Here is a 26,344-nt window from a genome sequence, read left to right on the forward strand (position 1 = left end):
AAGAACTTGTTACAACAATGCGCCGTCGCTTCGTGCAGATCTATTAATTTGCATACTAGAATCCGGATTACCTTGTGTTTATCGACGTTCAATTAAAGGCCTTCCGGCTGTCAAAGAGAGTGCGTCTCGTTACGGTTTGACGGTTACACACGGACACGCGCTTCTCAACCCCCCGTGTATGCGTGTGTGTGCGTGCGTAAATAAGGGGGCACGCGTGGGGAACGGAGTGCCCCGTGGCAAGCTGCCCCCATGGAAACGGCAAAAAAGGGGAAGGAGGAGCCGCTGCGTTTTCACACGACTTGGCTTACGTTGCCTTTTGGGCGGGAAAGGAGGGGCACACCGGAGAAGAGATCGAGTCGCGCGACGAGGAAGTCGGAAGTCGTGCCTCGAGTCAGTCGATTGTGGAGCATTAGCGCGCTTAGGTCAATCGTCGCCGTGCACCCGCACAAGCGTCTGGTACTACATGCGCGCGTGTGTGTACATGTCTGATGTGCATTTGATTTTGCGAATCGAAATTTTACAACCGATCTCGAATTGCAAGTGAATTTTCTAATCGAATACGCAGTGATCGAGATGGAAAAAATGACAAAATGAATTGCGGTTCAATTAATCGAGAAGCTTTTAAATTAAACAAAGATATCTCGTTTAATTTAGCAAAACAATTGATTTGAATTGAAATTTGTCGCTTCGCGAGAAAAGGTTGAAGAAAATTATTGTGGTTTCGTCGGGGATCAAGATCCATCGAAGAAGAGCTAGTGTCGTGTGCCGGAACTTGCACATTAAACAGCAGTGGCCTATGGGGGTTGCATCGGACACCATACGGTCGGTCTCCAGGCAGCCACGCGACCACCGAGCCGTGGGAGGGTCGTTTCACTCGGTTGAGTCGTGAAAGCACCCGTTGGGGTAACATCGCGTCGCATCGCGGCCATGCCCCTGTGGGTCTCCCTTGAGGTCTTTCCAGTTTATCGAGTCTCCTCACTCATGTTTGTAACGTGAAATTTTGCAACGTGAACAAAAAATAAAAAAACGGAGTCCAAGATATTTCGCAATTGCTTTTCGACTGTTTACGCGTAACTTCGTTGAGCAAAGACGGTGACGAAACCACAAAATGAGCGCGTTCAAGAGATATCAGAGCAAGGTGTTTTGGGATCGAATGGCGTCGCACGATCTGGGCGAAGATCGATTTTTATCGGGAAACGATACGTCGTATTGCCGTCGCGACGAGCACCAGGAACAGATCGAAAACGAGCACGAAAATTCGTCCGGCAGCAAATCGGAAAACGATACGATCGAGTGCGGGAACGTAACCGCGATACGTGTTTGCAATAAAAGCGACGAGAGTCACACGCAAGACGAACGTTGGACTTCGTTAGTACACGACGAAAATGCCGCATGTTCCAGGTATGTAAAAAACATTTGTACTTTTTATTCTCTTGAATAAAATTATTAAAAATTTTACACATTGAGGGAGAAATAAAAAATCATTTTAAACATACCCGAAATATTTAATATAGTGACACATTATTTATATATTATTTTACTAATCACGTTCACATTAAGCAAACAGTTTTGAAAGCGATAAATTTAAATGCGTAGAACTCAAGTAGACGAAACGGCGGAAGACGAGGAAGAGAAACGCGATAGCGTCGCGAGAAACAGATCCTGCAGTCCTTTGAGTCAGGACTTCAAAAGCCAGGATTCCGGATTCTCCGACTCCGAGAGATCAGACTGCTCGGAACTTTACGAGAACGCGACTCCGAAGAGAAAATTGCGAAGAAAGAAGAGAAGAAATAGAATCCGATTGACGGAAATCGCTTCTCCGCCGTGCTGGCCGGATGAGGAGTCTTCTCCTATGCCAACGCACACGTCCACACCGAAGAATTCCAAGATAATCGTCGCGAGGAATCGTTTCGGAAAATCCAGGCGAAGCCTGCTGGAACATAGGTGAGTCGAAAGAATTGTTGATGAGAAATCTTTCCTGAATGAGAAAAATAACTAACTCGTCGTTCGGACCTCGGACCGAACGAGTGTGAGGAAAGATTGATGAGCAATCGTGTTCTATTTAGATTCAATCATCGATTTTACACGCCGCCAAATCGGGCGGAAGATTAATCGAGTCTGATTCACAGCGCGTGCTTGTAATTTTCTGCGAAAAACCGCACCGTTCACGTATAAGAACCGATCGTACAATTGAATGCATTAAATAAAATATCCGATGTGTGTGCGTGTGTGTGTGTGTGTTTGTACTAGAAAAAAAACTTGGTGTATTTGAATTGTTCGAGATATTATAAACGCGTTCGATTTTGCGCAGTGCAGCAAAATGTTTGGTTTGCAATTACATCACACGTCTCACAGAAAACTGGAAATAATCTTTCCATCGGTGAAAATCGATAAGATACACCGTAAGCAACTCTCACGAATGTGACACGTAAGGCAGTTTCTCAGTTACGATATATCCATATTTTTTTTTCTAATCTAATGTAAGACACGTGTGTGTAATTCGATAAATATGTGAATCATTCGTATTAGCTTTATTGTGTCGCAAGCGCGACGAGACGTGCGGTCCCTCCGAGGAATCGTATATGTGTACATACGTACGTACGTACGAAGGGGCGCGCTCGCGTCTCTCCTCGTGTTACTCGTCATAATAGACCGTGAAAAACGTCGAGCGTCAAATGGATGATTATTATCAGTCCTCGCGTCGTGAAGACGCTCCGGACGCTTATCGTGGTTGGGTCATTGTATGCGCATCACGCCCTCGCATGTGTACGCCGTATACCGTGCCAGTCCGATCTTTTTACGGCGCGTAACACATTTTTCTCGACGACGCAAATCGAGACCGTGCACAACTCGCGCGACGATTAATAATCGACCCGATTAGTCAGTAAATTACGCACGCGGTTGCGACACGCAGCTTCCTTCGTCTGTTTTCCTCTTGCTCGTTGAGATCGGCGGATTGATTGCAAGAGACCCCTTCCCTCCCGCTATCCGCTGTCGTTTGATTAAAGAGTTCCGCATAGGAATGCGTGCCCCTTGTAACACGAGAATGCAAATCGATATTGCGCGCCGGAAGTACACGCTCTCGTATCGCCGAACTCGCCGTATATCTCGCGTTGCGTTTATCGTGCGAAACAAAGAAAATTGAAAAATTTTGTTTCTCCTTTCTTTGTATATTTACAAAATCGTGATAAATCGAGCGTCGCTTGTTGTGTTTCCGACGTTACTCTTTTCTGTCAGTCACCGTGTACATTCGTGAACGTCGTACGTACGTGAGTCAATGCGGCACGCCGCACGAGAAGAATACGTAAATGAATGACGGGGGAACTGGAGAGACTCGCGAGAGAGGTTTGAGTCAATCGCGAGGTCGGTGCGCGACAGCAAATCCACGAGGAATTTAGCTTGAAACAGCACACACAGCGTGCACCGGCGCAAGCAGCTGAGCGCAGGTGGACGCGTTACAATACAAACGTGTCGGGGAACACGAGATTAGTCATCGCGTTTGCGAGAAAAAGAGCTGGAAGTTTTATCTCTCTGTGTGTGAGCTACTCGGCTCGGATTAGTCAACTCTTTCTACGTTCCGCTGTATCTTGCGGAAGAAAAACGACGATATATGATTTTGACCGCATTGTATCGTGATGTGTCTCGCAGTTGTGAGATGACAATAGACGCGTCATGACGCCGACCGGGATTTAGTCGACTTGCTATGGCTCGTTTGAGGTATAATCGTAGCTTTAAATAAAATTTATTACGGAGAACTCTCTATGTATGAAATAAAACTTCTACAGAAGTGAAAAATAATCGGGAAAAAATAGCGTTTTCTCTTTTTTGTTTTTTGCGTGACACAAATTTTATATTGATAACTAACATCTTTCTATTGTTTTCAACACGCTTATCACAAACGCAACCGTGTTTTTCTTGTATAATTCAGAACCGACGAGGAGCGCAGCAACGCATCGAAAGCGTCCTCGGCCGTCTCGCTGGAAGATGAGAGCCTGGGCGATTTTCTGTACGCGTCCGAGCCGCCGGAAGACAGCGTTCAGACATCAATAGCGAAATCGCAGGCGTCCACGGACGCAATTGCTGCCGGCAGGGAGGTGTTGAATTCGAGAGATTATCGTTTATCGTCGTCCTTGAGGATGTGGCTGACCGATCTCGCTACGAAAACTGAGAACGAATGCGGCAGCATGCTTCAGAGCAAGAATCTGCCGCGCTGTAGAGTTCGTCTCATGTCCGGTGAAAAACAGGCGCGAGAGCTGAAGATGCTGTCGTCCGCGGCCACCGCGGCCGCGAGCAAGCTTCTAGTCAATGCCGAACACTTTGAACAATACTTTAAGAGCATCGTCAAGTAAGATCGTTTTCTTTAATCTTTCAAATACTCTTGAATTTTTTGAATAAATTATTATATATTGTTTGGATAAGAGAAACTTCATAATTAATATATAATTATAGCTTAATATATGTAAATATAAATATGTTTGATTACCAGGAGATTAACACGCCTCGAAAAAGGCAGATCCGAGACGGAGCTGTTGCGCAGCATAGAGGAAGCCGCGTTCTCGCTCCTCTCTCAAATAGGAGCGCCTCCTCCTCGCAGGATTCATCAGGGTAATCTGAGGAGCATCCTAGCGCAGTTGCAAAATATGAAGACATACGTCGACGGCACGATCGACACGCGTTTAGATTTTTACATAGAGGTTGGTTGTAATCATCATCGTTATCAGTTTTATTCGTCAAAAAGTGATTGTAAATTAATCGAGTTTTGATTTTTGTGTCTTCAGAAAATAATTCGCGGCCTCGAGGAAGCTCCGCGAGAGGACACCAGCGTGGTCAAAGGTGCTCTGGCAGCTCTGACGGCTCTTGGACTGTCCGATCCTCGCGCGGGAAACAGCATCGCTCGATGTTCCGGCATAAAAGCTCTCCTGACGTATCTCATCAGCGTCGATTATCGCACGTCGGACGATCTTGTCTCGGTCGTGTTGCGCGCTCTCGCCAGCGTGTGCTGTTCCACCATGGCCATTGATTACTTCGCGCGAGACGGCGGTTCCGAAATCCTGACGGATCTTCTGAGCGCGGAAACCACCTCCGAGACGGAGAAGACCGAGGCTACCGCTTTGGTGGTTCAAATCACAGCGCCGTGGACCAACGCGCACGGTCTGCCGTACCTGGAACCTTTCACGGACTCGCTGATCCCGGCGTTAAATCGACTGGTCGAGAGCACCAGTTGCGCGCAAACTTTACTGTTGACCGCCGCTGCGCTGAATCACCTGTCCAAGTCAAGGCTGTGCACCGGAGTCATATTGGAACGAGACAGCGTGACGAAGCTTCTCAGGAGTGTGAAGAAGTCCGCCGGCGGCAACGTCTGGCTGATGGAACAGGTCGCTGCGCTGATCGGCGAATTAGCGCGCGTTCCCGAAGGCCGGTCGTATTTGGCGAAGGCGCGAGCCTCCGTAGCGCTGGTCTCTTTTCTCAGAATGAGGCCACCGGGTTTGGAGGACGCGTACCGACGGCTGGAGATCACCGCGACGGCTGCGCTGACGAGACTCTGCGTAGAACCGGAAGTCGCGAGGCAAGTAGTCGCGATTGGCGGCGGAGATTGTTTGCCCGGTCCGTGCAGAGTAAATGACGCACAGACAGACGGGGAGGAAGAGGAAACGCAAGTGAGAACGGGTCTGTTAAGATACACCAAGTCGTTAAGACGAGCGTGCAAAAAGGCGGCGAAGCAAATTGGGATCGCGAAAGCGAAAGATCACAGTTCTTTCGGTTGAGGAAACACTCAGGAGCGAAAGAAAAAGGCCCAGTATAACAGATGTACATGATTCTAAATAGTTAATAAGAAAATAACAAAAAAATCAGCTGTAAATATATGTTAAAAATATAGATTTTTAAAAGACATATTTTTACATTAAATTGTAAAAAATAATGTAAAAATGAGTTTTTTTTGTGAAGAAAATACATGTATATGCATGTATTTTTAACTCTACAGTATGATATCTCATAGAAATGTGAAGACTCTTCTAAAATACGTCATGATCTATGTAGTATGTAGTGTAAAAAATATGATTAAATGATATGATTAAAAATAACCGCATTGAATTCTCAAAAAACGAATTGTTCAAGTCGTGTTCTATCTGGTCACGTTCCGAAGTTGATTCTTGTGAAAAACATCTACAGTAGTTTCGAGACACGGTCTTAGTTCTAAATCGCACGAGCCAAGAACAAATTTGCCTTGCGGCGCTTTGAAATAGCTCAATCCACGTCCGATTTTTATTATCCACCCGTTGCTCAGTCTGAAACCAAATGACAACAATAGTTACAGAACAAGAAAATTGAATGATAACAAAAAGCTTCTATTAAAAACTATGTAATGTAACACATTGGTAACTTTACGTGATTTGTCTGTCGTGCAACGTTTCGGAGAAGGAGATGTTGAAATCAATGTTTTGCGAATTCAAACTGTCTTTCAACTCGTTCAGTCTCGCGAGTTGATTGAAACTGTCCTCGGGATCGCAAGTTGTGAGCAGAGATATTCGGGACAGTGAGGAGCATTTTTGAACAAGCAGTTCGCAAAGTCTAACCATGTTCTGACACTGTGAAGAAAGTGATTCAATTGTAGATACAGTTCGTAAATATATTTCAAAGCAATTCTCTACTGTACTATTTATCTACGTGCGCATAAATAAACTCGTACCTGATGAAAGGATCGAATGTACGGATCTTCGACGTAAACGTAAGTGATATTGTTGTCTAGGAATCTACCGAAAACAGTTGCGTAACTGTGCCCGGTCGATCCGTCTTCGATCTTAATTACTTCTCTGTAAGTGCCGTCTGCTTTTTTCGTTTCTATCAGTTTCTTCACCCTCTCGGCTTTCTCCAGGTACTCGTTCACCTTGAGGGCGAGAGGATTTTTCGACAGATCAGTTTTCGACGTCACGTTTTTTTGCTCTGCATTGTTTCATTATCGTATCATTAAATTAAATCACGAAGCAAGTAACAAGCTTACTTTGTGCCACAAACAATTTTTCATCACAAAAAAACACAGAGTTCTAGAAAAAACGACAANAAAAAAAAAAAAAAAAAAAAATCATATGCTCAAAAAACTAATAAAATCCGAACCTTTCAACGCGTTGAGAAGTATCTGTATGCCTTCCTGGTACAAAGTCATTGCTAATGTGTACTGTTGCTTCCGATCCAACTCCACCGCACGCTTCAGGATCGACGTAGCCGCGGATTCCATGTTGTTTTTCTGCTACTGCAGCACGATTAATTCGAAAGTTCGGAACACGATCTGAAAATATATACTTAAAGAAATCCCCTCGGGACATTAAAATCTCACTCTGTGTGACGTGTATGTACATACTGATATACTACTATATAATCTACAATTTTTTTCTGAGCGCGCGTTCGATAAAACTCGGATAAATATCCTTATCGTAACGCGCGCGCGTAATGCGATTCTCGCGACGCTAGTGTCACGTTACACCCGATATAAATGCGTTCAAATCCGGACAATGTCGACACAATGCGTCGTTCCGCGTGTCTTAAATAATAATTTTGCGCGAAACAAGAATCACAGATCGCGCGCGATCTTAAATTTCAAATATTTAAATATCTCGATTATATCGATACGAGATTCGCGCGATTGTCACGTGACGGCCGCGATTCTCGCGGAATCGAGCATGGCGACGCGGAAGATTTTGACGGGAAGTTTTGGATCCTGACGCAATAACCTAACCCTAACCTAGTCGCTTCGATGTGATCACCATGTGAGAAAGTGTGACGTAGCATCGCGTTTGTTCGAAGCACGGTACTCACAGGAGAAATTCTTGGATGTTATTCGCGTGTCTCGTGAGATAAATCGTGAACTGAGCAAAACACAAATTTTATAATAACATACTCACTTGAACTTTCCATCAACACGATACACTGGCTGAATTCTGCACGTAAAGCTTACGTGCACTGTACGCGAATAGGGCGTCTATAGTTTTGGGACGCGCTCACGGTATTGCTAGAGTTCACTGATAGAGAGAAGACTAATAAGAACTCTACAGTACAGATAACTACGGAATTGACACAAATGCGCTTTGTTGACTTGTCCATTGTCCGATGTACTCTACACTCGAACTGAGACGCGTGCGTATCCTCGTTCTTTGGTGAGAAAAGGAAGAACAACAAAGTGAATCAGCTGCGACGTCACGTGACCGTCTCAATGATACAAGCGGGAAGAGTGTTTTAAAGTAGAAAAAAATAAATGAATATACACAAAACAATGTTTTGTAAATTCTTTTGAGACGGTGTGTGTAACACATAGTAGTGCCCGTCTTGCGTGTGTTTTAATTAACAGCGATGAAATCGAGCAAAATTGTAAACACCAGCGGATTGTGGGGCGAGTTGCCGGCGCGGGAGATGCTCAAGCAGGAAGTCATAACTCCAGATCGTATAGAAAATATCTGGCGACAAGTTGCGAACGATTCCAACAACGCCGACGATCATCGCCGAATGGACAAGCAACCTGAATATCTACAGTAAATTATGTTTTCTAACACTGATGATCAATGAACACGAGCGAATATTGTTGACTTTGCGTTGCCTCTCTTTTGTAGATTACCAATGGGAAATGTGCATGTACTGAACACTGTAAATTTCCATCGACAGTTGCGGACAATGGTGAACAACTTGAACATACAATCTTTGATACAGCTTTGTTGGAGTCATTACTTTTTCACTGTGTTAAATTGTTTTTTTACAGGAAGATGGAATTCTGCTCGGAAGTATGACCGTCATAGAATCTCAGAATACAAGAGATTCGAAAGATCAGATTCATCCTAGAAGCCTGTTCCATTTCCTGTCTCCTCAGACAAAAAGGTATTTGTCATCTTGTGGACTATCGTTACGCAGTTACGTTGCGATCATTAATGTTGCGTGTTATTTCAGAAATAAGATTTTTAAGGACGGTTCCACCATACATTATTTAACACCGCAAACTGCACGAAGTTTGTTGAGACACGCTGTGATCACTCTGTTGGCTCACATTGGATTTGAAACCTCATCGGACGTAGCTGTCGAAACGCTCACCGACGTAGCGGATCATTTTCTACGACGGATGACTCTGTTGTTAAAAGCAGCGACCGAACGGAAAGATAATGGATTTCCTGTACGAAAACAACCTCATTGATGATTTTGCGTACGTTCGTCGTATGTACGAAACAATTTTATGTTCATTCAGGATGCCGCGGAAAGAGTGTTGCTTGAGACGGGTGTAGGTGGAGTAGCAGCGCTACACGAATACTATCAAGAGTACGTCTTGAAGTTCGAGGAGAATATGAAGAAAAAAGTTGAAGAGATGCTGGAGAAACAGAGGATTGAATTTAATGCCTGTAACAAGTATTGAATCGAGCCATAATTTTTCCCAGAATAGACACACGCAGGTGCTCTCGGTCTAAATTGTCTAACGAATTGTTGTTCGACTTTTCAGGGTTTTGGACGAGGCCAAGCTGAAATTCGAAGAGCTGGACGAGTTCGGTAACGTATATCGAGAAGTTCCGACCTTGCAACTGCTCGATCCCGAAATGGGCTTCCCACAGAGTCTGGACGCTGGGTTTCAAATGCTCTACAACCTCGAGCAGGATGAGTAGGTCTCTCTTGTCACATGTTTAGCCCATGTGCTTTTGAGATAAAAGCGAAGCGGCACGGTGATAAGTTTAGCGTTTCCAGATTGAACAGCATGGAGGTGGAAGAGGAGGAAGTGAACGTAAACGATTCGCCAAATACGGTAGGGCAACAACGGTCGGATGTGGTGGTTAAAAAAGGATGTTGAAAGAAGAGAGAGAAAGAGAGACTTATATGTAATATATGTAAATATAACTCTTGTAATTTAATTTGTGTTCTCATGTTTGTGTCGTTTCAAGGTTTGTATCATTTGCGCATTAAAAAAGCAGATTTTGTTCTTTGGACCTCTCTTTGTAATTACCCTACTTCCCTACTTTCAGCCAAGACGCGAACCTTTGACGAGTCGATAAGGTAGTATTTAATTTGAGTAATGACGTGACATTTAAGAGAGAGAGAGATCGATAAAATAGAACATCTTCAGGGATCTTTGCCGCGAGAGAGTGTCACTTCGCGATTTCGCGATGTGTTGTTTTCTTTCTGGATAATTATATTCCTCGCGTGCGATTTTTTTTTTTTTTATTGCGTTAGGTTTGATCACGCCGAAGAAAACTCGTTTATGGATCATTGCTGACTCGAGCGCCCGAGCAATCAGCCTCTGCCACGCGTCCCGGGATTGCGTCGTGACGCACGTTGACGACACATCAAAAATGGCAGATTCTGCGCCCACAAAAGCTGACATTGAGGAGATTTTCAAGCGATTGCGAGCCGATTCGACAAACAAGGTTTGTTTCGCGAGCGCGACGTCTTAAAGCTAAGCGGACGATAAATTCGCGGATATTTTAGCAAAATGATTGATTCGTCGAGAGAGTTGCAATGTGTCACATATTATTCGAACAGCAGATTTCCTCACAGCTTTCTTTTCCGTCGTGTAACGCAAAAGTGGGGATTGCAACGCATTGAATGTAGAACACCTGTATCTACTGAAAAGTTTGTATCAATTGTTCCGCAGAATATTTCATCGTCATAGAACGCGACATTTTCTTTTGTGCACGCTTGAATTTCGCTTGAGTTTCGGGAGCAGTCGCAGTTGATCAGATTTTTTGTTTTTCTCTGTTTACAGACATGTTTCGATTGTAATGCAAAAAATCCAGCATGGGCAAGCGTAACGTACGGTGTCTTTTTGTGTATCGACTGCTCGGCGGTCCATCGCAGTCTGGGTGTGCATCTCACTTTCATCCGATCGACCCAACTTGACACAAACTGGTCATGGCTGCAGCTCAGAAACATGCAACTTGGTGGCAATGCCAATGCTGTTAGTCTTTTGATTTGTGAACTTTTGTATTTGTTGCAAAAATTACGAGGAACAATTTAATAACATATGTGGTTAATTATGTTAATTTTCAGAGGAAATTTTTTATACAACACAATTGTACCACAACAGACGCTCAGCAGAAGTACAAGTCACATGCTGCTATGTTATATAGAGAAAAATTGGGCCAAGCTTCTGCCCAAGCAATGCGCAAGTATGGCACAAAGGTATGACTGTTGAACTAATGTAACTAGCTATATATATCTATTGAATATACTATAAGCATGTATATTCAATAGATATAACAAAAAAAAAAACTCTACACTATAATGACAAACATAATTATAGGTTTCCCTTTCTACACCAAAAGATAAGATAATGGTGAGCTGAGTAAATGTTTTAAAAGACCATTTTGTCTTTTTTTTTTTTGGAAGTTAACTAATATCTGTGCTTGCCACATTCATTCTAAAAAGTGCTTCTCACCTATAAGTGTTACATACATGCATACATATTGTTCCTCATATTGTTTAACATCAGTGCACACTTTCTGAATGCAACAATCTACAATTGTTCAATTATACATATGTGGATGTTTACAAGAAAGTTCTTTATAACAAATTTATCGTATGGAAACTAATACATAAAAAATTTGCAGTTTTCAAATGATTATTTGCATTAAGAGCTATCTGTTTAAATGATTGCTCTGTTGTTAGTAAGATGCGTCAGTTACGTGTTTATTCATTCGTTTTTGCTGCTGCATTTAATTTTTATGGGGCATTTTGATTGAAACTTTATACACAATGTTTCAAGGTTTGCGCACCCTTGTTTTCTAGTTGCATTTAGAAGAAAACACGCAACCCGCATCGGAAGAAACAAACGAGCCAGATTTCTTCAAACAGCACGAGAATTTGAACTCGAATCGAGACGAAACGATAAGTTCGACAGACAAAGCATTTTTCACATCTGACACTGTGCCAAACAATGATAGTACTGCGAAAAGTACACCAGAAGCCGTTTCTAATTGTTTGGGACCGTCTGTAAAGCTGTTTGATACTACCTCAAATATGCAATCTGAAAGAAAACCTACCATTGGTGGCCGCACAGTGCAATCCAAACGTCCTGGTGGTGTAAGTGCTAGTTTGCGGCAAAATATAAAACAATGCACATTACGATCATTAACGTTTCCTTGAAAATACATTACAGTTAGGAAAGAAAACTGGAGGTTTGGGTGCGCAGAGAGTCAAGACCAATTTTGATGAGCTGGAGAGAAGTGTTTCGGAGGCACACAAAGAAGCACAGGAGAAGAAAAAAGAGCTGACGAAAGAAGAGCAGGAAGAAATAGCCTCGCGTTTAGCTCAGCAAGCGAAAAAGGTGGAAGAGAGAGCAAAGCATATGGATCCGTCGAAGGCTACGCAAGCGGAACGACTTGGAATGGGATTCAATGCGCGAAGGTGAATATACTCGCGCTATTTCTTTCTTTTGTGAGATTTATTTGAGTTTTCTTCTTTTTTCTCATCAGTGGTGTGACTCATTCCGCACTCGGTGACATGAAGACAATAACACAGGAATCGAAGCCGACAGTAATAACGTCTGGGGAAGTTCAGACGGAACGGGAAGTGGACAACTTTTTTACTTTAGACGAATATTATTCGGTTTACGCTAGCAATAATAAGCCATCTTCGCGCCATGACGAGATAATTGTGGTCATGGATGAACCACCCAAACGAGCAGCTCCCCATACTCGATCCACAAACGTTAAGAGCGATACGAAAACTTCGTCTAACGTCGAGGGAGAGGCTCAGAAGAAGTTTGGTAGCGCCAAGGCTATCAGCTCGGAGCAATACTTTCAGGACAGCACTTCTGATAACGCGGTAAGAACAAATAGCATATCTATTGAAAAATGTAAAACTTGTTTTTTGTTTTTTCATTTTTTTTTCTTTCTCATTGTCAAAAATTCTTTTGTACATTTTTAGTGGGAACGTAAGAACAATTTGAGTCGTTTCGAGGGTTCGTCCAGCATCTCGTCAGCCGAATATTTCGGTACTGACAATTCGGCGACGTCGCCCACGTCCTCGTTGTCTATGCGTTTTACCGCTGGAAGAGCCGGAGTTGTGGATCTCGAAGACGTACGAGAGAGCGTACGTCAAGGTGTAAACAAGGTGGCCGGCAGGCTAAGCTCGCTCGCGAACGCGGCCGTCTCTTCTATACAAGATCGTTACGGACTCTAAATTCTATTGCATTTTATGGAAAGAATTGTTACACAATATATACTTATATTACTCGGACTTGTTCCGTTGTTCAGAACTGTAAATAAAAGCTTATACTTGAGCTTTTTGCGTATAACTTATTCTTCGATTATATATATATACATTGCGCATCTGATACACATTAGAGATATGTATGTATATATGTATGTACGTACATATACGTGATTTTATAAATGACGAAGCAAGATGAACGTCATATAAAAGTACGCAGAAAGTTGAGTGAGGATATAAATATATATATAAATATAAATACAATATATTTTATAAATATTCTGATTATCTTTTTTTTTTTTTTTTTTATAACAAAGCGTGCCAATGTATCAGTAAAAAATATATATATATATTGAATATGAAACTTGACAAAATATATATATACATATATGTATATGTATATACATGTGTGTGTCAAATTTCATACTTAATGACTCCATATATATATATATATATTGCACAACAAATTTTCTATATCAAAAAGTCAAAGGTACATCGACACGAGAAAAGAATATACAACATTTGAATTAAATTAGATTCAATCTGACCTAATTTGCTCTAGAAACTAAAAACATTATTGATCTACGTCCGACGGAGGTTCTTGGCAGCGCATGACTAGTCGCGAACACGGTTTGCCGTGAAGAAAACACACGAGTATCATCGTCATGTTGTCGCAACCGGTGCCCATGAGAGCGTCCGGCGCCAGGCAACAGTTCAAAAGCTCCTCGCAGATCTCTTCCGGATGTATCGAGACGATCTCGTGGTGCGAGTCTCTGGCACCGAGGTTTATTTGAGCTATACGTGTTCTCACAAAATTTACGACTTCCTCACTGGTCATCACGTCCCAGATACCGTCGCACGCCAGAACAACGAACTCCCATCCCTCGTCGATGGGAAACTGTTGCACTTCGGGAAAAGCTGCGGATAACGAAATAAAAAAACCATCACATTTTATTCTACATGTCCGCGGGTTTTGTCAAACATTTTTATTTATCATTACCAGTGACAATTTGTTCCTGCGGTGGTTTCTGATCGTTCCGCTTGAATATAAAGTCCCCGAGCGCGCGTGACAACGCCAAATTGCCATTCACTCTCTTGTACTCGACGTAACCACCCGCGGCTTCGATTCGCTTGCGTTCGTCCTTCAACGTGGGCTTGTGATCCCGACTGAGCGGCACCGTTCTGCCGTTGATACACGCTACCGCTCTGCTGTCACCTGCATTAGCCTACACAAAGCTTTTCCACTGGTCAGGAATTCGAATGTCGAATGCATTTTATCGCTGACAAAACAAAAACAAGCGACTTACGCTGTACAAAATGTTGTTCTTGATGAGAAGCGCGATGACAGTGGTGCCAGCGTGTTCATCTCTAAGCGCGGCATTGTTCTGCATAGCTTTGTCCAACTCCAGAAAACCCTGTTGTATACCTTCCACGATATCGCCCGCTTTGTACTCGCTTCTTCTGGTTATGTACTCGTGAAGATGTTTGCCAGCATATTGCGACATGGTGGCACCTAAAGAATATAAAGATACTTTCACACTCAATTTACTCTAAATATACACAATTGTTTCAGAGGTTTCGTTACATCATGAAAGATGATTTGCGCTGAGAAAACAAACTCACCTCCGTGTCCGTCATAAACAGCGAAGAATGCAGTACCCGGGTCAGTAGGTAAGGACAGTATGTGCACATGCGAATCTTCCATCTTGATACGCCATCCTTGCATACATGAACTGCCCACTCTGTAGTTGCTGTCCCGACAACAGGCGGACTTCTTCTTCGTTATCGGCTCGCTAAGTGTTTGTCCCATTTTCCCTCTCAACTGCCGAGCCTGTGTGTATGTGTGTAAGCAATACATGACATTAAATTGCTTATTATTTAAATTATTATTATTGTTATTTTTGATATGACATTATGATATTGAGATCAATACAGACACAGTGAATTCTATAGTAAAAACAAAATAAAAAACTTATTTACATGTCTATATCAGGAATATTTCGGTTGGAGTTTTCCTCAGTTTTCCTCTGCGCGACTTTGCAATAAACGAGAAATTTATAAAAAAAAAATTACACGAAAAAGATCGACCCAATTCTATTAATCAAATAGACAAAGGGTTCTTGTTACATTTACGCGGAAAAACGACCGATTTCATATCGATACCGTGACACATTTGAGCGAGTCCGATTTGAACGAAAATTTTACGCGCGTAAAAAATATCGTCGGTCCGCGGAATCTCTTTGTAACCGCGTGTCTCTTCAACCTCGCGCTGTCGTCCGTCTCTTAGAACTCCGATCAGATCGCGCACCGTTCGCGTCGCTCCGATTTCATAACAGCCTTTCTCATGTAGAAAACGTACGAAAATGCGCACAGCGAACAGCTGATTTGCCACCTCCGCCCTGTATTGTCGCCTTCCGCGTCTCCCAGCCAGCCATGGGATGCAATGCGCGTAGCGTCCGAGCGATTTTACGCGACGAGCAGCAAACATCGACCGGATCAACAGCTGATCTGAAGTGATGACGTCATAGTTTTTTTTTTTTTTTTTTAACTATTTTCATCTATTCTATTCGATTCGCATTCGATGTCGGTTTGAGTTAGGATACCGACGCAAGCAGAGAACAATTGTTTTCAAATTGTTTTATATTTCGACAATTTTTTGAAAAAATCGCTTTAAAAAAGTCGATCTTCCCAATTACGAACGTCACGAGAAAGATTTTTGCGTTTTTTTTTTTTTTGGAAACTTCGAGCAAAACTTTCGAATTCCAATAGATACTTCTTGTTACAATTTCGGATTATATATATGTTTGCAATTTAAACACGTCACACATTTCTATTTCCACTCGACGCGTTAGGTTAGGTTAGATTAGTGTCGTTTAAACATGTGTACGCGCAGTATCGTAAAAATATGAATATCCGATGATCTTATCTTAACCTAACCTAACCCTTCAAGTCAGAGTTGCATTTATATGTTATTACAAGATGGAGCCTCTGCTCTTCTACCAAATCAACTCCGGACTACCTAACCTAACCAAGTAGGAAAGTAGTAAGTCTAGTCTTGATATTATAGTAGCCATCGCGCGATTAACTTCTGGAGCTGTTCCGGGAACTAACGAATCATTTAAAAGAAATACATAGACTGGCGTATGGACTATCCTTAACTGGTTCGCTACACTCTGAGAGAATATCCTCTGTCTGCGCATTGACAGAGAGCAGCCTGAGATCTCGTTCTTCTCTCTGGCATAGGTGAAGCAAAACAAACAAAGTTGGAATAGCGTTGGTTTGTTGTGACTACCGCACGTTGTGATATATTTGTTGCAGGTAAGTATCAAGTTATTCGTGAAGACGCGCAATAGCTTCTAATATTGCCTATAATATTAGCTTTCAGCAAAATGGTGAATTCGTCGTCGAACGTGACTGTGTCGAATATTCTGAAGAACAAGAGTTCTTCGGAGGATGAACCTCGCAAGAAGAGTCGAGAAGAATGGCGAAAAGCCAAGGAACTCGAAGAGGCCAGAAAAGCGGGCACGGCTCCGGCTGCCGTGGACGAGGAGGGCAAGGATATAAATCCTCACATTCCTCAATACATCAGCTCGGCGCCGTGGTACTTCGGCGCTAAAACGCCTACCCTGAAGCATCAGAGACCTCAGCCCGAAAAACAGAAGCAGTTCAATTCCATCGACGAGTGGTACAATCGCGGTGTGGACACGTCCCGTGTAGCAAACAAGTATCGCAAGGGTGCCTGCGAGAATTGCGGTGCGATGACTCACAAGAGGAAAGATTGCATGGAGAGACCACGCAAGGTCGGAGCGAAGTACACGAATTCCAAGATAGCTCCGGACGAATTCACACAGCCGGATCTGTCGCTGGATTATGACGGCAAGAGAGACAGATGGGCGGGTTATGATCCGGCTGAGCACAAAGAGATAGTAGAGGAACATCAGAAAATAGAGGAGGCCAAGAGACAGATGCGCGCTGAGAAACTCGCGACAGAGGAGGAGGATGACGAACAAGACGACAACTCGGACAAGGATGAGGACAAGTACGTTGACGAGGTTGACATGCCTGGTACAAAAGTCGACTCCAAGCAACGTATCACCGTGAGAAATTTGCGTATTCGAGAAGACACCGCGAAATATTTGCGCAATCTAGATCCAAATTCGGCATATTATGATCCAAAGACTAGAAGTATGCGAGACAATCCGTATGCTAATATGGACGCCGAAGTGGATTACAAAGGTGAAAATTTCATGCGTTTTTCCGGCGACACGCAAAAACACGCGAACGTGCAGTTGTTCGCTTGGGAGGCACACGAGAAAGGAGTAGACGTTCATCTGCTTGCCGAGCCCACGAAGCTGGAGTTGTTGAAGCAGGAATACGATAAGAAACGCGACGAACTGAAGGATGAAGCGCGCGACAGCATAATCAAACGTTACGGAGGTGAGAAGCATCTCGAGGCGCCACCAAAGACCCTTTTGTTGGCGCAAACCGAAGATTATGTGGAATATTCAAGATATGGCAAAATAATAAAAGGCCAAGATAGACAGGTAATACGATCCAAGTACGAGGAGGATGTCTATCCGAACAATCACACGTCGATCTGGGGATCTTATTGGCAGGATGGAAAATGGGGCTATCATTGCTGCCGATCCTTCATAAAGAATTCATACTGTACCGGAGAACGGAAATCCGAGAAGGAAACGACGGATACGGCGATCGAACAAGACAGCACGCCGCTCGAATTATTCGAAACGGAAGAAACAAACAGCGATCGTTTTTCAAACAACGAGTCCTCGTCGGACGACGAAGGCGCAAAGAATAAAACGGAAAAGCAAAGCAAATCAGCAAAACGAAAATTAAAGAAACAGAAACAGAGAGAGAATCGAAGAAACAAGAAAATGAAAAATTCAGATGACAAACTGAAAGAAGCATTGAGAAAGGAGGACGAACACGCGAAGAAGACAGATCAATTCTTGCAAATGGACGAGAGAAAACGCCCGTACAACAGCATGTACGAAGCAAAACCACCGTCTGCTGAAGAAATAGAAGCATATCAAATGAAGCGCAAGCATTACGAAGATCCCATGGCTCACTTTCTTTGAGTGCAACATTTTATTACGCACTTGTTTTTTAATATATGATCACACTACATGCGTTTTCAACGTACATTGTATGTGTACACGTCTAAATATTTACAATAGCATAACCGTACGGGACAGAAGAGTTTTTTTTAGAAAAACGTGATTATAATAACGATCCAATGGCTCGAGCGCCTTCCTTAAATAAAATATTACTCAATATTTTAATTTATATGTAATTATTTTTATAACTATAACATAATGATATGATAAAATACATTGTACGTATATACATGTAAATATATGTATAAAAACTAAAAACAGAAGTTGGTGTTTAAAAAGAGTTGCGCGCGTAATCTGTAATCTTACTTTTACGTGACAAATAAAATAAGAAAATACACTGCAGAGATGAAATATTATTTTGACCCCGCCGCGGTCAGTCACCCTCCCCACCAAGGCCGCACGGCCGAGGTCAGTGACTCTACTGCAGTCGCGTGACCGAGGTCATTGACCCCGCCGCGGTCAGTGACCCTTCCCCTACCAAGGCCGCGCGGCCGAGGTCAATGACCCCGTCAAGGCCGCGCGGCCGAGGTCAATGACCCCGTCAAGGCCGCGCGGCCGAGGTCAATGACCCCGTCACGGCCGCGCGGCCGGGTCAGTGACATTACTGTAGTATGTATATAATACATATAATACAATATAAAGTATAATATTATAAATATATAATAAATTATATGTATCTATCTATCTATCTATCTATCAAGATCGATAGAATCGATTCTGATTATTTGCACACACTTTTTCTAGTAGAATTGCGTTCGAAAAACGCGCAATCGGCGCTATCGCGTCATTCTGTCTCTGTTTTCTTAACAAACGATGCCCGTGTATGATGCAATAACGCAGATAGCGCGCTCCTCAGACCTAGCCAATAGAATAAGTTCCACTTGGCACACGCGACGATCGCGAACGTATGTTAGGTCGCGCTTACAATGTTCTGTCGTATTGGTCGATTTGCCGGATATGATCGATGCGATTGGACAATTATGGACGCAACTTACGCTCGCGATCGTCGCAAGCGCCAAGAGCGGCTACGGGCTCTCAAGTCTTTTCTGCTCATGTGCGCCAAATCAACCAAAACCAACCTAATCCAACCCGACCATGTTTATTCTTAACCCTAAAGAATCGCGAAGACATGTTTACTACCTTGAGTTCGTCTGTTACTTTAATATTGAGGATTTGTACGTTCGCATCTCGCAATGAGATGGGTTCTCATAGATATGAGATAATATTTGCGTCATTGTGATCTCAACGTTTATTACATCAAACTCATAAGATTTTATTTTTTTTATATTCTTTTCTGTATTGTACGGAATATAATTGTTTACAGAAAGATATAAAAGTAAACAGTGTTTTTGATTTAAAACTGATTGAAATTGCGTGATATTCTTTTGAAAAACTCTCAAAATGAGTGAAAGTGAGTCTATGTACGGAACGACAATATCTCAGGAGTCTATTAAGGTGATAGCGGAAGGCATTGGTGTCGGCAACTTTCCAGATGAAGCTGCGAAGGATCTTGCGGAGGATGTGAGTTACAGACTGAAAGAAATTATTCAGGTTAGTTGTGTGAATTTTATATTCTTTATATAATACATATTTTTTTTTTTTTTTATATTTTAGAAGATATAATTGTGTGTAATTGTATTGAACATTTTCTTGCCACAGGATGCTGCGAAGTTTATGAGGCATGGAAAACGACAACGTATGACTTGTAATGATATAGATCATGCATTGAAGATCAAGAATATTGAGCCGACGTATGGTTTCTTTGCCAAGGATCACATACCATTTCGATTTGCCTCAGGTGGTGGTAGAGAATTGCATTTTGTAGAAGAAAAGGAAATAGATCTTACTGAGGTTGTGTCTATGGCTGGTGGTCAATCATGGCCCAAGTTGCCTTTAGAAATTACATTGCGTGCCCATTGGCTCTGCATTGATGGAATACAGCCCACCATACCAGAAAATCCACCACCAGTATCAAAAGGTATTTGAAGTTTGTTTATTTATTCAAAAAGTGTAAACGTATAAATATATGATATACTTTTGCTATTGCAATAGATGTTCAAAAACTGGAGAGCGTCGATCCAACGACCAAGCTTTCTAGCAAAAATCAAAATATCGGTGTTGGCAAACCGGGTGGTGGTGGTAAAGGTCAGAAATTGCGAAATGTGGAAACAGTTCACGTAAAACAACTCGCCACGCACGAGCTCAGTGTTGAACAGCAATTGTACTACAAAGAAATAACAGAAGCGTGCGTCGGATCCGACGAGGGTCGCAGAGCCGAAGCTCTGCAGTCGCTCTCAGCGGATCCCGGTTTACATGAGATGCTGGCGCGTATGTGCACTTTTATCGCGGAAGGTGTGCGAGTCAACGTGGTTCAGAATCATCTCGCGCTGCTCATCTATCTCATGCGAATGGTCAAGGCTCTGCTCGATAATCCGAGTCTTTACTTGGAGAAATATGTAAATAATGTGTTTGCATGTGTTTATATTAACTCTATACATCGAATCTCAAATTTTAACTTAATAATATACATTTTTTCCAGCTTCACGAATTGATACCGTCGGTTGCGACCTGTATAGTTTCTCGACAACTATGCATGAGACCGGAAGTGGACAATCACTGGGCATTACGGGACTTTGCTTCTAGATTGATGGCACAGATATGTAAAAATTTCAACACTTCCACAAATAATGTGCAAACCAGAGTGACTCGTATGTTTAGTCAAGCATTAGCAAAAAATAATCAGGTTATTATCAATTTGTTTTTAAAATAAGTATAAATATTCTTTCCATATTTTGAGTCTTTTAGTTTATATAATGTGCAAAATAATATAAATATTTTTATTTTATAGACTCCATTGGCGTCACTTTACGGAGCGATTGAAGGACTTTGCGAATTAGGTCCGGAAGTGATCAAAGCTTTAGTCATTCCCAAAATCAAGTCAATCTCCGATCGCATTGAAACGTGCATCGAGGGCCAAGGACTGTCTAGTGTGGATAAAAATGCGGCGGGACATATCAAGACTCTTCTCGTGGTAAAATTTTTTTTGTAGAAAGTACTTGTACAAGCGCACACATACACTTCACATACACTTTTTTCGACTTATGTATTCTGTATCTTTTCTATTTCGGATGAAAACGATATCACGAAATCGAAAACGCATGTTTTAGAAATCAGTCGCTCCAGTTTTGAAAACTATACGGTCACCGCCGGATTACGTAGAAGAATATAAACAGGATTACGGATACATAGGTCCCGCTTTGTGCACCGCGGTTGCAAAAGCGCGCACACAACCACTCGCTGCTCTGACGACCACAGCCGCGAATACGGCACTGACCACAAATCAGCAGCAAAATTCGAACTGCACAGGAAAGACGCTTGTTCAAACGGGTGAGTAAATTGTTGATAAAAATATTGACTGCGATAATTTGTGAATTATATGACTTTACGCGTCATTGTAGTGACCAACGCGAATACGGGACAGCAAACTAGCCGTGCAATCATGCTTGGTACAAGCAGAAGTACAACCGGAACTTCTGCAACTGGGCAGAAATTTGTTATTTTGCAATCGCGTTCGCAGACGCCCACTACTACTAATATAAACACTACTAGTGCAATTCAGCAGCAAACACAATCACAGACACAACAGCAACAACAGCCGCCGCAACAGCAGCAACAACAACAGCAACATCAGCAGCAACAACAACAACAGCAACAACAGCAGCAGCAAGTTAAATTAGCGAATGTTGTTCAACAAAAAACACATTTACAGACTACGCCAAAATTGGTCGTGGTGTGCGTGCCTGTTACCAGTCACACTAACACAACGGTAACTCAGGTATGACTTCTTTTCCTTTTTCAATTCATAAATTACAGGAAGAAATAATGTCGTCGCGATTTGAAACAATCTTGCGTCGAAATATAGAAAAGAAACGTGTTTGAAAAATATGTTAAACTTTGTTTTCAGCAAGCAAATCTACCAGCAAAACCGCAAACTGTCTTCGTTGCGCAGCAAAACGTAGAAAGGTCGCTCAGTCCGGAAGAGGAACATTCATTTCAGTAGGAATAATGTAAATTACATAAATACAAACTTCCAAACGCTTCCTTATAATCAATATTTTCTTTAGATAAGAACACAAATACAATATTTCTAAATAAAAAAGATTTAAAAAAAGTTTTATATATAAAAATTAAAATAAAAACCTTGTACAGTTTCTCAAGTTAAATTTTAAAAATTGCTTTCTTTTTTATTTTAATTATGCATTTGTATTTTGTGTGTTCTATATCTATTTTAGAATCTATACATATAATATCTCTCTCTCATGTCTTTATAAATATACTTTATATTGTTTTGCATGTGAGTATATATCGCATTACTGACTTGTGTTTCTCAACAACATATATTTACGTTATTACGAAAGATTACTTGTGTGTTAAATAATATTGGACTTTTTTTTTATTTGCAACTATAAATTACAATTATAAATTGTTTTACTGTGTGTTACGCGTTATGTAAAAAATACATATACACATTTATAAACAAAAAATTATCTACTCTTCGTCAGAACGGTTTTTGGCTGCTTCGTTTGTTTCGTCGGATCGTACTTGAATGTCTTCATCACGGGGGTTTTACCAGCGGTGCTGAACTGCACCGCGTCCGCTCGTTCTCTATCGGATAATTGTTTAGATATTTTCATGTTTGTCCAAGCTGAAATAGGTAAACCGTTTATTTAAATACGTAAAAACGTTTATCTTATTTTTTGACATCGTGATATATTTATTATGTAGTAAGTAATAATTACGTAATAATGAACGTGTAAATACCTTCTCTTACTTCTTCCCTGAAATTCTTGTTGCTACGGACTGGTTCGACACGTCGTACTATCGTGGGCATGTTAAGAGCTTTTCTTACATGCGGTATCTTTAGTAGACCAGTTTGCATTAAGGAAATTGTGTTCGTTGAAGCCCAGTACAGCAAAATAGCCTGAAAGTGCAAAATAACGAAAACTACTTATTGACTTTGATTTCTTAAATCCAGCGCAGAGCTACAGTTCAATTGTCCTTGGGATCAAGTATAAGAATATTATAATTCTTGTGCGCGCGTATAACTTACACCGGGAAAGTGTATCGTGAACGGCAATATGATAAACGGCAGAGCACGTAAGACGTATCGAAACAGGCCCATTGCTTTGAGATTTGTACCGTCCGTGCCGAGCTCGATCGTAATGTACATTGTGACAGTGGTAATTAGCGGCATTATGTAATAAGGATCGTGAATAGTCAGATCGTTTAGCCACAGAAAACCACCCGTTTTCAAGCTCTCCACAGGCGTGTTTGCCATTGTTCTCAAAGCCATAAAAAAGGAGATGAAAATTGGCGCCTAAAAGACAAGAATCGATCATATTTTTCCTTCCGTATATACGTAAACAGATATCATGAGCGCGTACCTGAACTAACGGCACTAAAAAATTCTTCATAACACTGATGTTGTTAGTCTGCATAAATTTCATCAACTCTGTTGCAGCCTTCGCACCTATTTAAAAGAGAATAAAAATTTGCATGATATAAGCGTAAACAATATTCACAGAATTTTAACGCCATACTTTCGTAATGATCGCCACATTGTCGAGCTTCGGTCATTTTCGTTTGCAGTTCTTGTATTGTTGGCATGTGGTTGGACAATTTGATCATGTTCTTTTGCGACGTTATCACCAAGGGAAATAATAATAACCTTACACAAACAGTACCTGAAGCAAGCGCATAGAGACATAATTATCACAATTTATAACTAAGATTTTCAGACAATTTTACAATAAATTTTATAATTTTACAGTAAAATATGTACCTAGAATAATTGTTCCCCACCATGGAAGATTATAATTTATGTGTGCAAATTCCATGAAACTCTCTATGAGTCCTACTGGACTGTAACCACCTAGCCCTATGCTCTCAAAAGTAACTTCCCCATTTGGATGAACCGCTACCACTGGTTCTGTTATTATTTCCGTTAGTGGTGCTGGTGGATCTATGTTCACAAAAGTTATGTACTAACAATTACAAGCAGTAGAAAGTTTATATATAAATTTATTTTTTTTTTTATATATATATATAACAACTTTTTTTCCTTATATAGCACAGTAACTATTCTTTTTAACTAAAAATAGAGAAAAACTCAATTTACTATAATTATTAAACAAAAAAGTAGTAATTTTAGATTAAATTTTTGTATGTATACCTGGAATCTCGTCATATGGACTGCTCTGTGATGCTGATACTGGTGGTGGTGGTGATGATGATGATGATGGAGGTAATTCTGATGATGACGATACTGTTTTATCAGTGCTAGCATAGCGGAGTGAGGGAATTCCTATAACTCTACAATTTTTGTAAAAATCTAGCGAAGAACTGTTCTTGGGAGATTTTATTCGAGCAATCACATGAATGTGTCTGCATGCAGTCATTTCCTGGAAATAAATGTAAAAATTGTTGTGTTAGAGGAAGTTGTATTGTGGAAAACAAAAGTGACTGTATTTTTTTTAAAGCTATCATATAAAAACTCGTGAAAAATATATGAAAATCACATGTTTTTTCTCTAACCTCTGTTAGACTACACGCAAAACATTGATTTTACCTTGTGCAACATTATATTTGTCCTCAACAGCGTTTGCCGCCAAACGATCGTCGACGTACGCGCAAACATTTTAGTATACTTTTATCGAACTGTCAATTATTCCTAACATGCGAAATATCTTGGTTTCTCGACGTTTTTAACCAGCAGAAACTGTTCTACTCGGCGATCGGCAACGGACATGCAATCACCGGCAGAAAATTCGGGAGGATTGAGGTGTTCTCAGTTGAACGTTTGGTTCATGCCAAATTAATAGTTTATAAATTTCACCGCGTGGCACGCTGCTACTTGTAATTTGCAAATGATAATCCGATCTACTGTGAATAAAGTAAACTTGCGGTTGGTAAAGTATCGACGCTGGAGAAACAAACGTTTCAGATCGTATCGTACGATAGATGGCGCGATAAGAGCAAAGCGAAACCAGCCGAAGTTATTAGCCGAAGAAACGGCGGCACAGCGTCGCATGTTTTTGACGAAGAGAAGCGAAACAAGAAGCACCGCTGTTTTTTTTTTTTCAAAGAAGACTGAATAAATACAGGTAGTGTGTATTTTCGCAACGATGTGTGTCAGGGAGGAAAATCTGACGCTGAAGAGAAGGAAAAAGGAAATGAGATGCGAACTAGAAGAAGTGTATGAACGAGTAAAACGGAACGCGCATCGCAGCGATCTAGATCCGTGTAAGTTTTTGAATTTTAATCGAGTGCGTTTTTAATTAACGACAACGAAACTTTATTGTTTTTTTCTTGTTAAATTAACATATACAAGCGGGTACATAAGTTAAGAGTTAAAACGCGATTTCGCTCCTTTTCTTTTTTTTTTTTTTTTAATGAGAGTCAGTAAAACCTCAGAATATAAAATAAATCAAGAGACGGTCGCCAAACTCACACGTACATACACGCGCGCGTATGTATATATATATATATATATATACACATATGCGGAAGAAAATTTCAATTATACACTTTAATGACTTCGCAATCTTATGTAGTCGGCTTACATACATATAACTTTACGATCTTGCAAATCTGTATAAATCGCTCAACAAGATATATGTTTCGTAATATTACGGCGATTTCGCGTCAAGATGTAAAAGAATTCGTGATCAAACCGAGATCCGATTGTTCCGCGGATTGTGTCTCGAATAAATCTCCCGATCTATATAATATCTCTCTGGGAGAGTAACCGATCGTTACGCCTCCTTGTCATACCAACAGTGCCGAGTCACGTGACCGAATCTACTGCAATGACATTCAGTATGAGCCGTGGTACGGTGGACGTGGATTATTAAGCGAGACCTGTTATTAAAGTCCCCCTCGTGCTCTCCGCCGAGGCTGCAGACCGCCCCTCCCTCTCTCTCTTTCTCTTTCTCTCTCACCCTGTGATCTTAACCCTTCTTTCCCTTTTCGTC

General features: G+C 41.5%; 8 protein-coding genes across 14 annotated transcripts; 5 read left to right on the forward strand and 3 right to left on the reverse strand.

Moving 5' to 3' along the window:
• LOC109855420 (protein inscuteable homolog) lies at window positions 1-5,897 on the forward strand. The gene is made up of 5 exons (XM_020429658.1): window positions 1-1,401; window positions 1,597-1,944; window positions 3,929-4,345; window positions 4,487-4,694; window positions 4,779-5,897. The coding sequence occupies exons 1-5, from the start codon at window positions 1,109-1,111 to the stop codon at window positions 5,763-5,765; spliced, it is 2,253 nt and encodes a 750-aa protein (XP_020285247.1). The 5' UTR covers window positions 1-1,108; the 3' UTR covers window positions 5,766-5,897.
• LOC109855426 (MIT domain-containing protein 1-like) lies at window positions 5,890-7,987 on the reverse strand. 2 transcript variants are annotated; one of them, XM_020429670.1, is made up of 5 exons: window positions 7,899-7,987; window positions 7,114-7,298; window positions 6,689-6,942; window positions 6,388-6,587; window positions 5,890-6,287 (listed from the first exon to the last, which is right to left on the reverse strand). In XM_020429670.1, exons 2-5 carry the CDS (start codon window positions 7,232-7,234, stop codon window positions 6,125-6,127), a joined length of 738 nt encoding a protein of 245 aa, XP_020285259.1. In that variant the 5' UTR covers window positions 7,235-7,298; window positions 7,899-7,987; the 3' UTR covers window positions 5,890-6,124. The 2 variants fall into 2 exon arrangements, with proteins under 2 accessions (XP_020285259.1, XP_020285260.1); XM_020429671.1 differs by having other exon boundaries at window positions 7,114-7,285; window positions 7,899-7,983.
• A 331-nt stretch (window positions 7,988-8,318) lies between these two features.
• On the forward strand, window positions 8,319-9,947 carry LOC109855424 (STAGA complex 65 subunit gamma-like). 3 transcript variants are annotated; one of them, XM_020429666.1, is made up of 7 exons: window positions 8,319-8,522; window positions 8,601-8,664; window positions 8,747-8,862; window positions 8,932-9,151; window positions 9,224-9,381; window positions 9,473-9,628; window positions 9,703-9,947. In XM_020429666.1, the coding sequence occupies exons 1-7, from the start codon at window positions 8,344-8,346 to the stop codon at window positions 9,812-9,814; spliced, it is 1,005 nt and encodes a 334-aa protein (XP_020285255.1). In that variant the 5' UTR covers window positions 8,319-8,343; the 3' UTR covers window positions 9,815-9,947. The 3 variants fall into 3 exon arrangements, with proteins under 3 accessions (XP_020285255.1, XP_020285256.1, XP_020285257.1); XM_020429667.1 differs by having other exon boundaries at window positions 9,712-9,947; XM_020429668.1 differs by having other exon boundaries at window positions 9,473-9,632; window positions 9,712-9,785.
• A 118-nt stretch (window positions 9,948-10,065) lies between these two features.
• On the forward strand, window positions 10,066-13,243 carry LOC109855422 (ADP-ribosylation factor GTPase-activating protein 2). 2 transcript variants are annotated; one of them, XM_020429662.1, is made up of 8 exons: window positions 10,066-10,388; window positions 10,727-10,918; window positions 11,011-11,142; window positions 11,264-11,296; window positions 11,749-12,042; window positions 12,119-12,366; window positions 12,435-12,786; window positions 12,889-13,243. In XM_020429662.1, the coding sequence occupies exons 1-8, from the start codon at window positions 10,314-10,316 to the stop codon at window positions 13,141-13,143; spliced, it is 1,581 nt and encodes a 526-aa protein (XP_020285251.1). In that variant the 5' UTR covers window positions 10,066-10,313; the 3' UTR covers window positions 13,144-13,243. The 2 variants fall into 2 exon arrangements, with proteins under 2 accessions (XP_020285251.1, XP_020285252.1); XM_020429663.1 differs by lacking the exon at window positions 11,264-11,296.
• Window positions 13,244-13,566: 323 nt separating this feature from the next.
• Window positions 13,567-15,740, reverse strand: LOC109855423 (probable protein phosphatase 2C T23F11.1). Of its 2 annotated transcripts, none has more exons than XM_020429664.1 (5): window positions 15,533-15,740; window positions 14,797-15,004; window positions 14,481-14,686; window positions 14,174-14,399; window positions 13,567-14,091 (listed from the first exon to the last, which is right to left on the reverse strand). In XM_020429664.1, the coding sequence occupies exons 1-5, from the start codon at window positions 15,659-15,661 to the stop codon at window positions 13,748-13,750; spliced, it is 1,113 nt and encodes a 370-aa protein (XP_020285253.1). In that variant the 5' UTR covers window positions 15,662-15,740; the 3' UTR covers window positions 13,567-13,747. The 2 variants fall into 2 exon arrangements, with proteins under 2 accessions (XP_020285253.1, XP_020285254.1); XM_020429665.1 differs by having other exon boundaries at window positions 15,154-15,680.
• Window positions 15,741-16,132: 392 nt separating this feature from the next.
• LOC109855421 (pre-mRNA-splicing factor Slu7-like) lies at window positions 16,133-18,653 on the forward strand. 2 transcript variants are annotated; one of them, XM_020429661.1, is made up of 3 exons: window positions 16,133-16,216; window positions 16,299-16,491; window positions 16,552-18,653. In XM_020429661.1, the coding sequence occupies exon 3, from the start codon at window positions 16,563-16,565 to the stop codon at window positions 18,270-18,272; it is 1,710 nt and encodes a 569-aa protein (XP_020285250.1). In that variant the 5' UTR covers window positions 16,133-16,216; window positions 16,299-16,491; window positions 16,552-16,562; the 3' UTR covers window positions 18,273-18,653. The 2 variants fall into 2 exon arrangements, with proteins under 2 accessions (XP_020285250.1, XP_020285248.1); XM_020429659.1 differs by having other exon boundaries at window positions 16,214-16,491.
• A 754-nt stretch (window positions 18,654-19,407) lies between these two features.
• LOC109855394 (transcription initiation factor TFIID subunit 6-like) lies at window positions 19,408-22,443 on the forward strand. Its single transcript, XM_020429612.1, has 8 exons — window positions 19,408-19,862; window positions 19,971-20,289; window positions 20,364-20,767; window positions 20,851-21,054; window positions 21,160-21,342; window positions 21,479-21,698; window positions 21,770-22,146; window positions 22,276-22,443. Exons 1-8 carry the CDS (start codon window positions 19,713-19,715, stop codon window positions 22,369-22,371), a joined length of 1,953 nt encoding a protein of 650 aa, XP_020285201.1. The 5' UTR covers window positions 19,408-19,712; the 3' UTR covers window positions 22,372-22,443.
• A 183-nt stretch (window positions 22,444-22,626) lies between these two features.
• LOC109855401 (mitochondrial inner membrane protein OXA1L) lies at window positions 22,627-25,147 on the reverse strand. The gene is made up of 8 exons (XM_020429628.1): window positions 24,940-25,147; window positions 24,544-24,772; window positions 24,154-24,333; window positions 23,912-24,055; window positions 23,756-23,841; window positions 23,422-23,688; window positions 23,133-23,292; window positions 22,627-23,016 (listed from the first exon to the last, which is right to left on the reverse strand). Exons 1-8 carry the CDS (start codon window positions 25,006-25,008, stop codon window positions 22,856-22,858), a joined length of 1,296 nt encoding a protein of 431 aa, XP_020285217.1. The 5' UTR covers window positions 25,009-25,147; the 3' UTR covers window positions 22,627-22,855.
• Window positions 25,148-26,344: the final 1,197 nt, after the last annotated feature.

Source organism: Pseudomyrmex gracilis, unplaced genomic scaffold, assembly GCF_002006095.1.
Source record: "Pseudomyrmex gracilis isolate BER0280 unplaced genomic scaffold, ASM200609v1 scaffold_88, whole genome shotgun sequence".
NCBI lineage: Eukaryota > Metazoa > Arthropoda > Insecta > Hymenoptera > Formicidae > Pseudomyrmex > Pseudomyrmex gracilis.

Coding starts and splice junctions, on each gene's coding strand:
- LOC109855394 (XM_020429612.1), top strand. CDS start 19,713: ATGAGTGAAAGTGAGTCTATGTACGGAACGACAATATCTCAGGAGTCT. Junction 19,863..19,970: donor GACTGAAAGAAATTATTCAG/GTTAGTTGTGTG, acceptor TTCTTGCCACAG/GATGCTGCGAAGTTTATGAG. Junction 20,290..20,363: donor TCCACCACCAGTATCAAAAG/GTATTTGAAGTT, acceptor CTATTGCAATAG/ATGTTCAAAAACTGGAGAGC.
- LOC109855423 (XM_020429664.1), bottom strand. CDS start 15,661: ATGTTTGCTGCTCGTCGCGTAAAATCGCTCGGACGCTACGCGCATTGC. Junction 14,687..14,796: donor TGTTTATGACGGACACGGAG/GTGAGTTTGTTT, acceptor TATATTCTTTAG/GTGCCACCATGTCGCAATAT. Junction 14,400..14,480: donor AGAACAACATTTTGTACAGC/GTAAGTCGCTTG, acceptor AGCTTTGTGTAG/GCTAATGCAGGTGACAGCAG.
- LOC109855421 (XM_020429661.1), top strand. CDS start 16,563: ATGGTGAATTCGTCGTCGAACGTGACTGTGTCGAATATTCTGAAGAAC.
- LOC109855420 (XM_020429658.1), top strand. CDS start 1,109: ATGAGCGCGTTCAAGAGATATCAGAGCAAGGTGTTTTGGGATCGAATG. Junction 1,402..1,596: donor GAAAATGCCGCATGTTCCAG/GTATGTAAAAAA, acceptor TTAAATGCGTAG/AACTCAAGTAGACGAAACGG. Junction 4,346..4,486: donor TACTTTAAGAGCATCGTCAA/GTAAGATCGTTT, acceptor TTTGATTACCAG/GAGATTAACACGCCTCGAAA.
- LOC109855424 (XM_020429666.1), top strand. CDS start 8,344: ATGAAATCGAGCAAAATTGTAAACACCAGCGGATTGTGGGGCGAGTTG. Junction 8,523..8,600: donor AAGCAACCTGAATATCTACA/GTAAATTATGTT, acceptor TCTCTTTTGTAG/ATTACCAATGGGAAATGTGC. Junction 9,152..9,223: donor GGAAAGATAATGGATTTCCT/GTACGAAAACAA, acceptor ATGTTCATTCAG/GATGCCGCGGAAAGAGTGTT.
- LOC109855401 (XM_020429628.1), bottom strand. CDS start 25,008: ATGTTTGCGCGTACGTCGACGATCGTTTGGCGGCAAACGCTGTTGAGG. Junction 23,842..23,911: donor ATGTGGCGATCATTACGAAA/GTATGGCGTTAA, acceptor TCTTTTAAATAG/GTGCGAAGGCTGCAACAGAG. Junction 23,293..23,421: donor TCACGATACACTTTCCCGGT/GTAAGTTATACG, acceptor TTGCACTTTCAG/GCTATTTTGCTGTACTGGGC.
- LOC109855426 (XM_020429670.1), bottom strand. CDS start 7,234: ATGGAATCCGCGGCTACGTCGATCCTGAAGCGTGCGGTGGAGTTGGAT. Junction 6,943..7,113: donor ACTTCTCAACGCGTTGAAAG/GTTCGGATTTTA, acceptor GAAACAATGCAG/AGCAAAAAAACGTGACGTCG. Junction 6,288..6,387: donor TTGCACGACAGACAAATCAC/GTAAAGTTACCA, acceptor ATTTGGTTTCAG/ACTGAGCAACGGGTGGATAA.
- LOC109855422 (XM_020429662.1), top strand. CDS start 10,314: ATGGCAGATTCTGCGCCCACAAAAGCTGACATTGAGGAGATTTTCAAG. Junction 12,043..12,118: donor AATCCAAACGTCCTGGTGGT/GTAAGTGCTAGT, acceptor AATACATTACAG/TTAGGAAAGAAAACTGGAGG. Junction 12,367..12,434: donor ATGGGATTCAATGCGCGAAG/GTGAATATACTC, acceptor TTTTCTCATCAG/TGGTGTGACTCATTCCGCAC.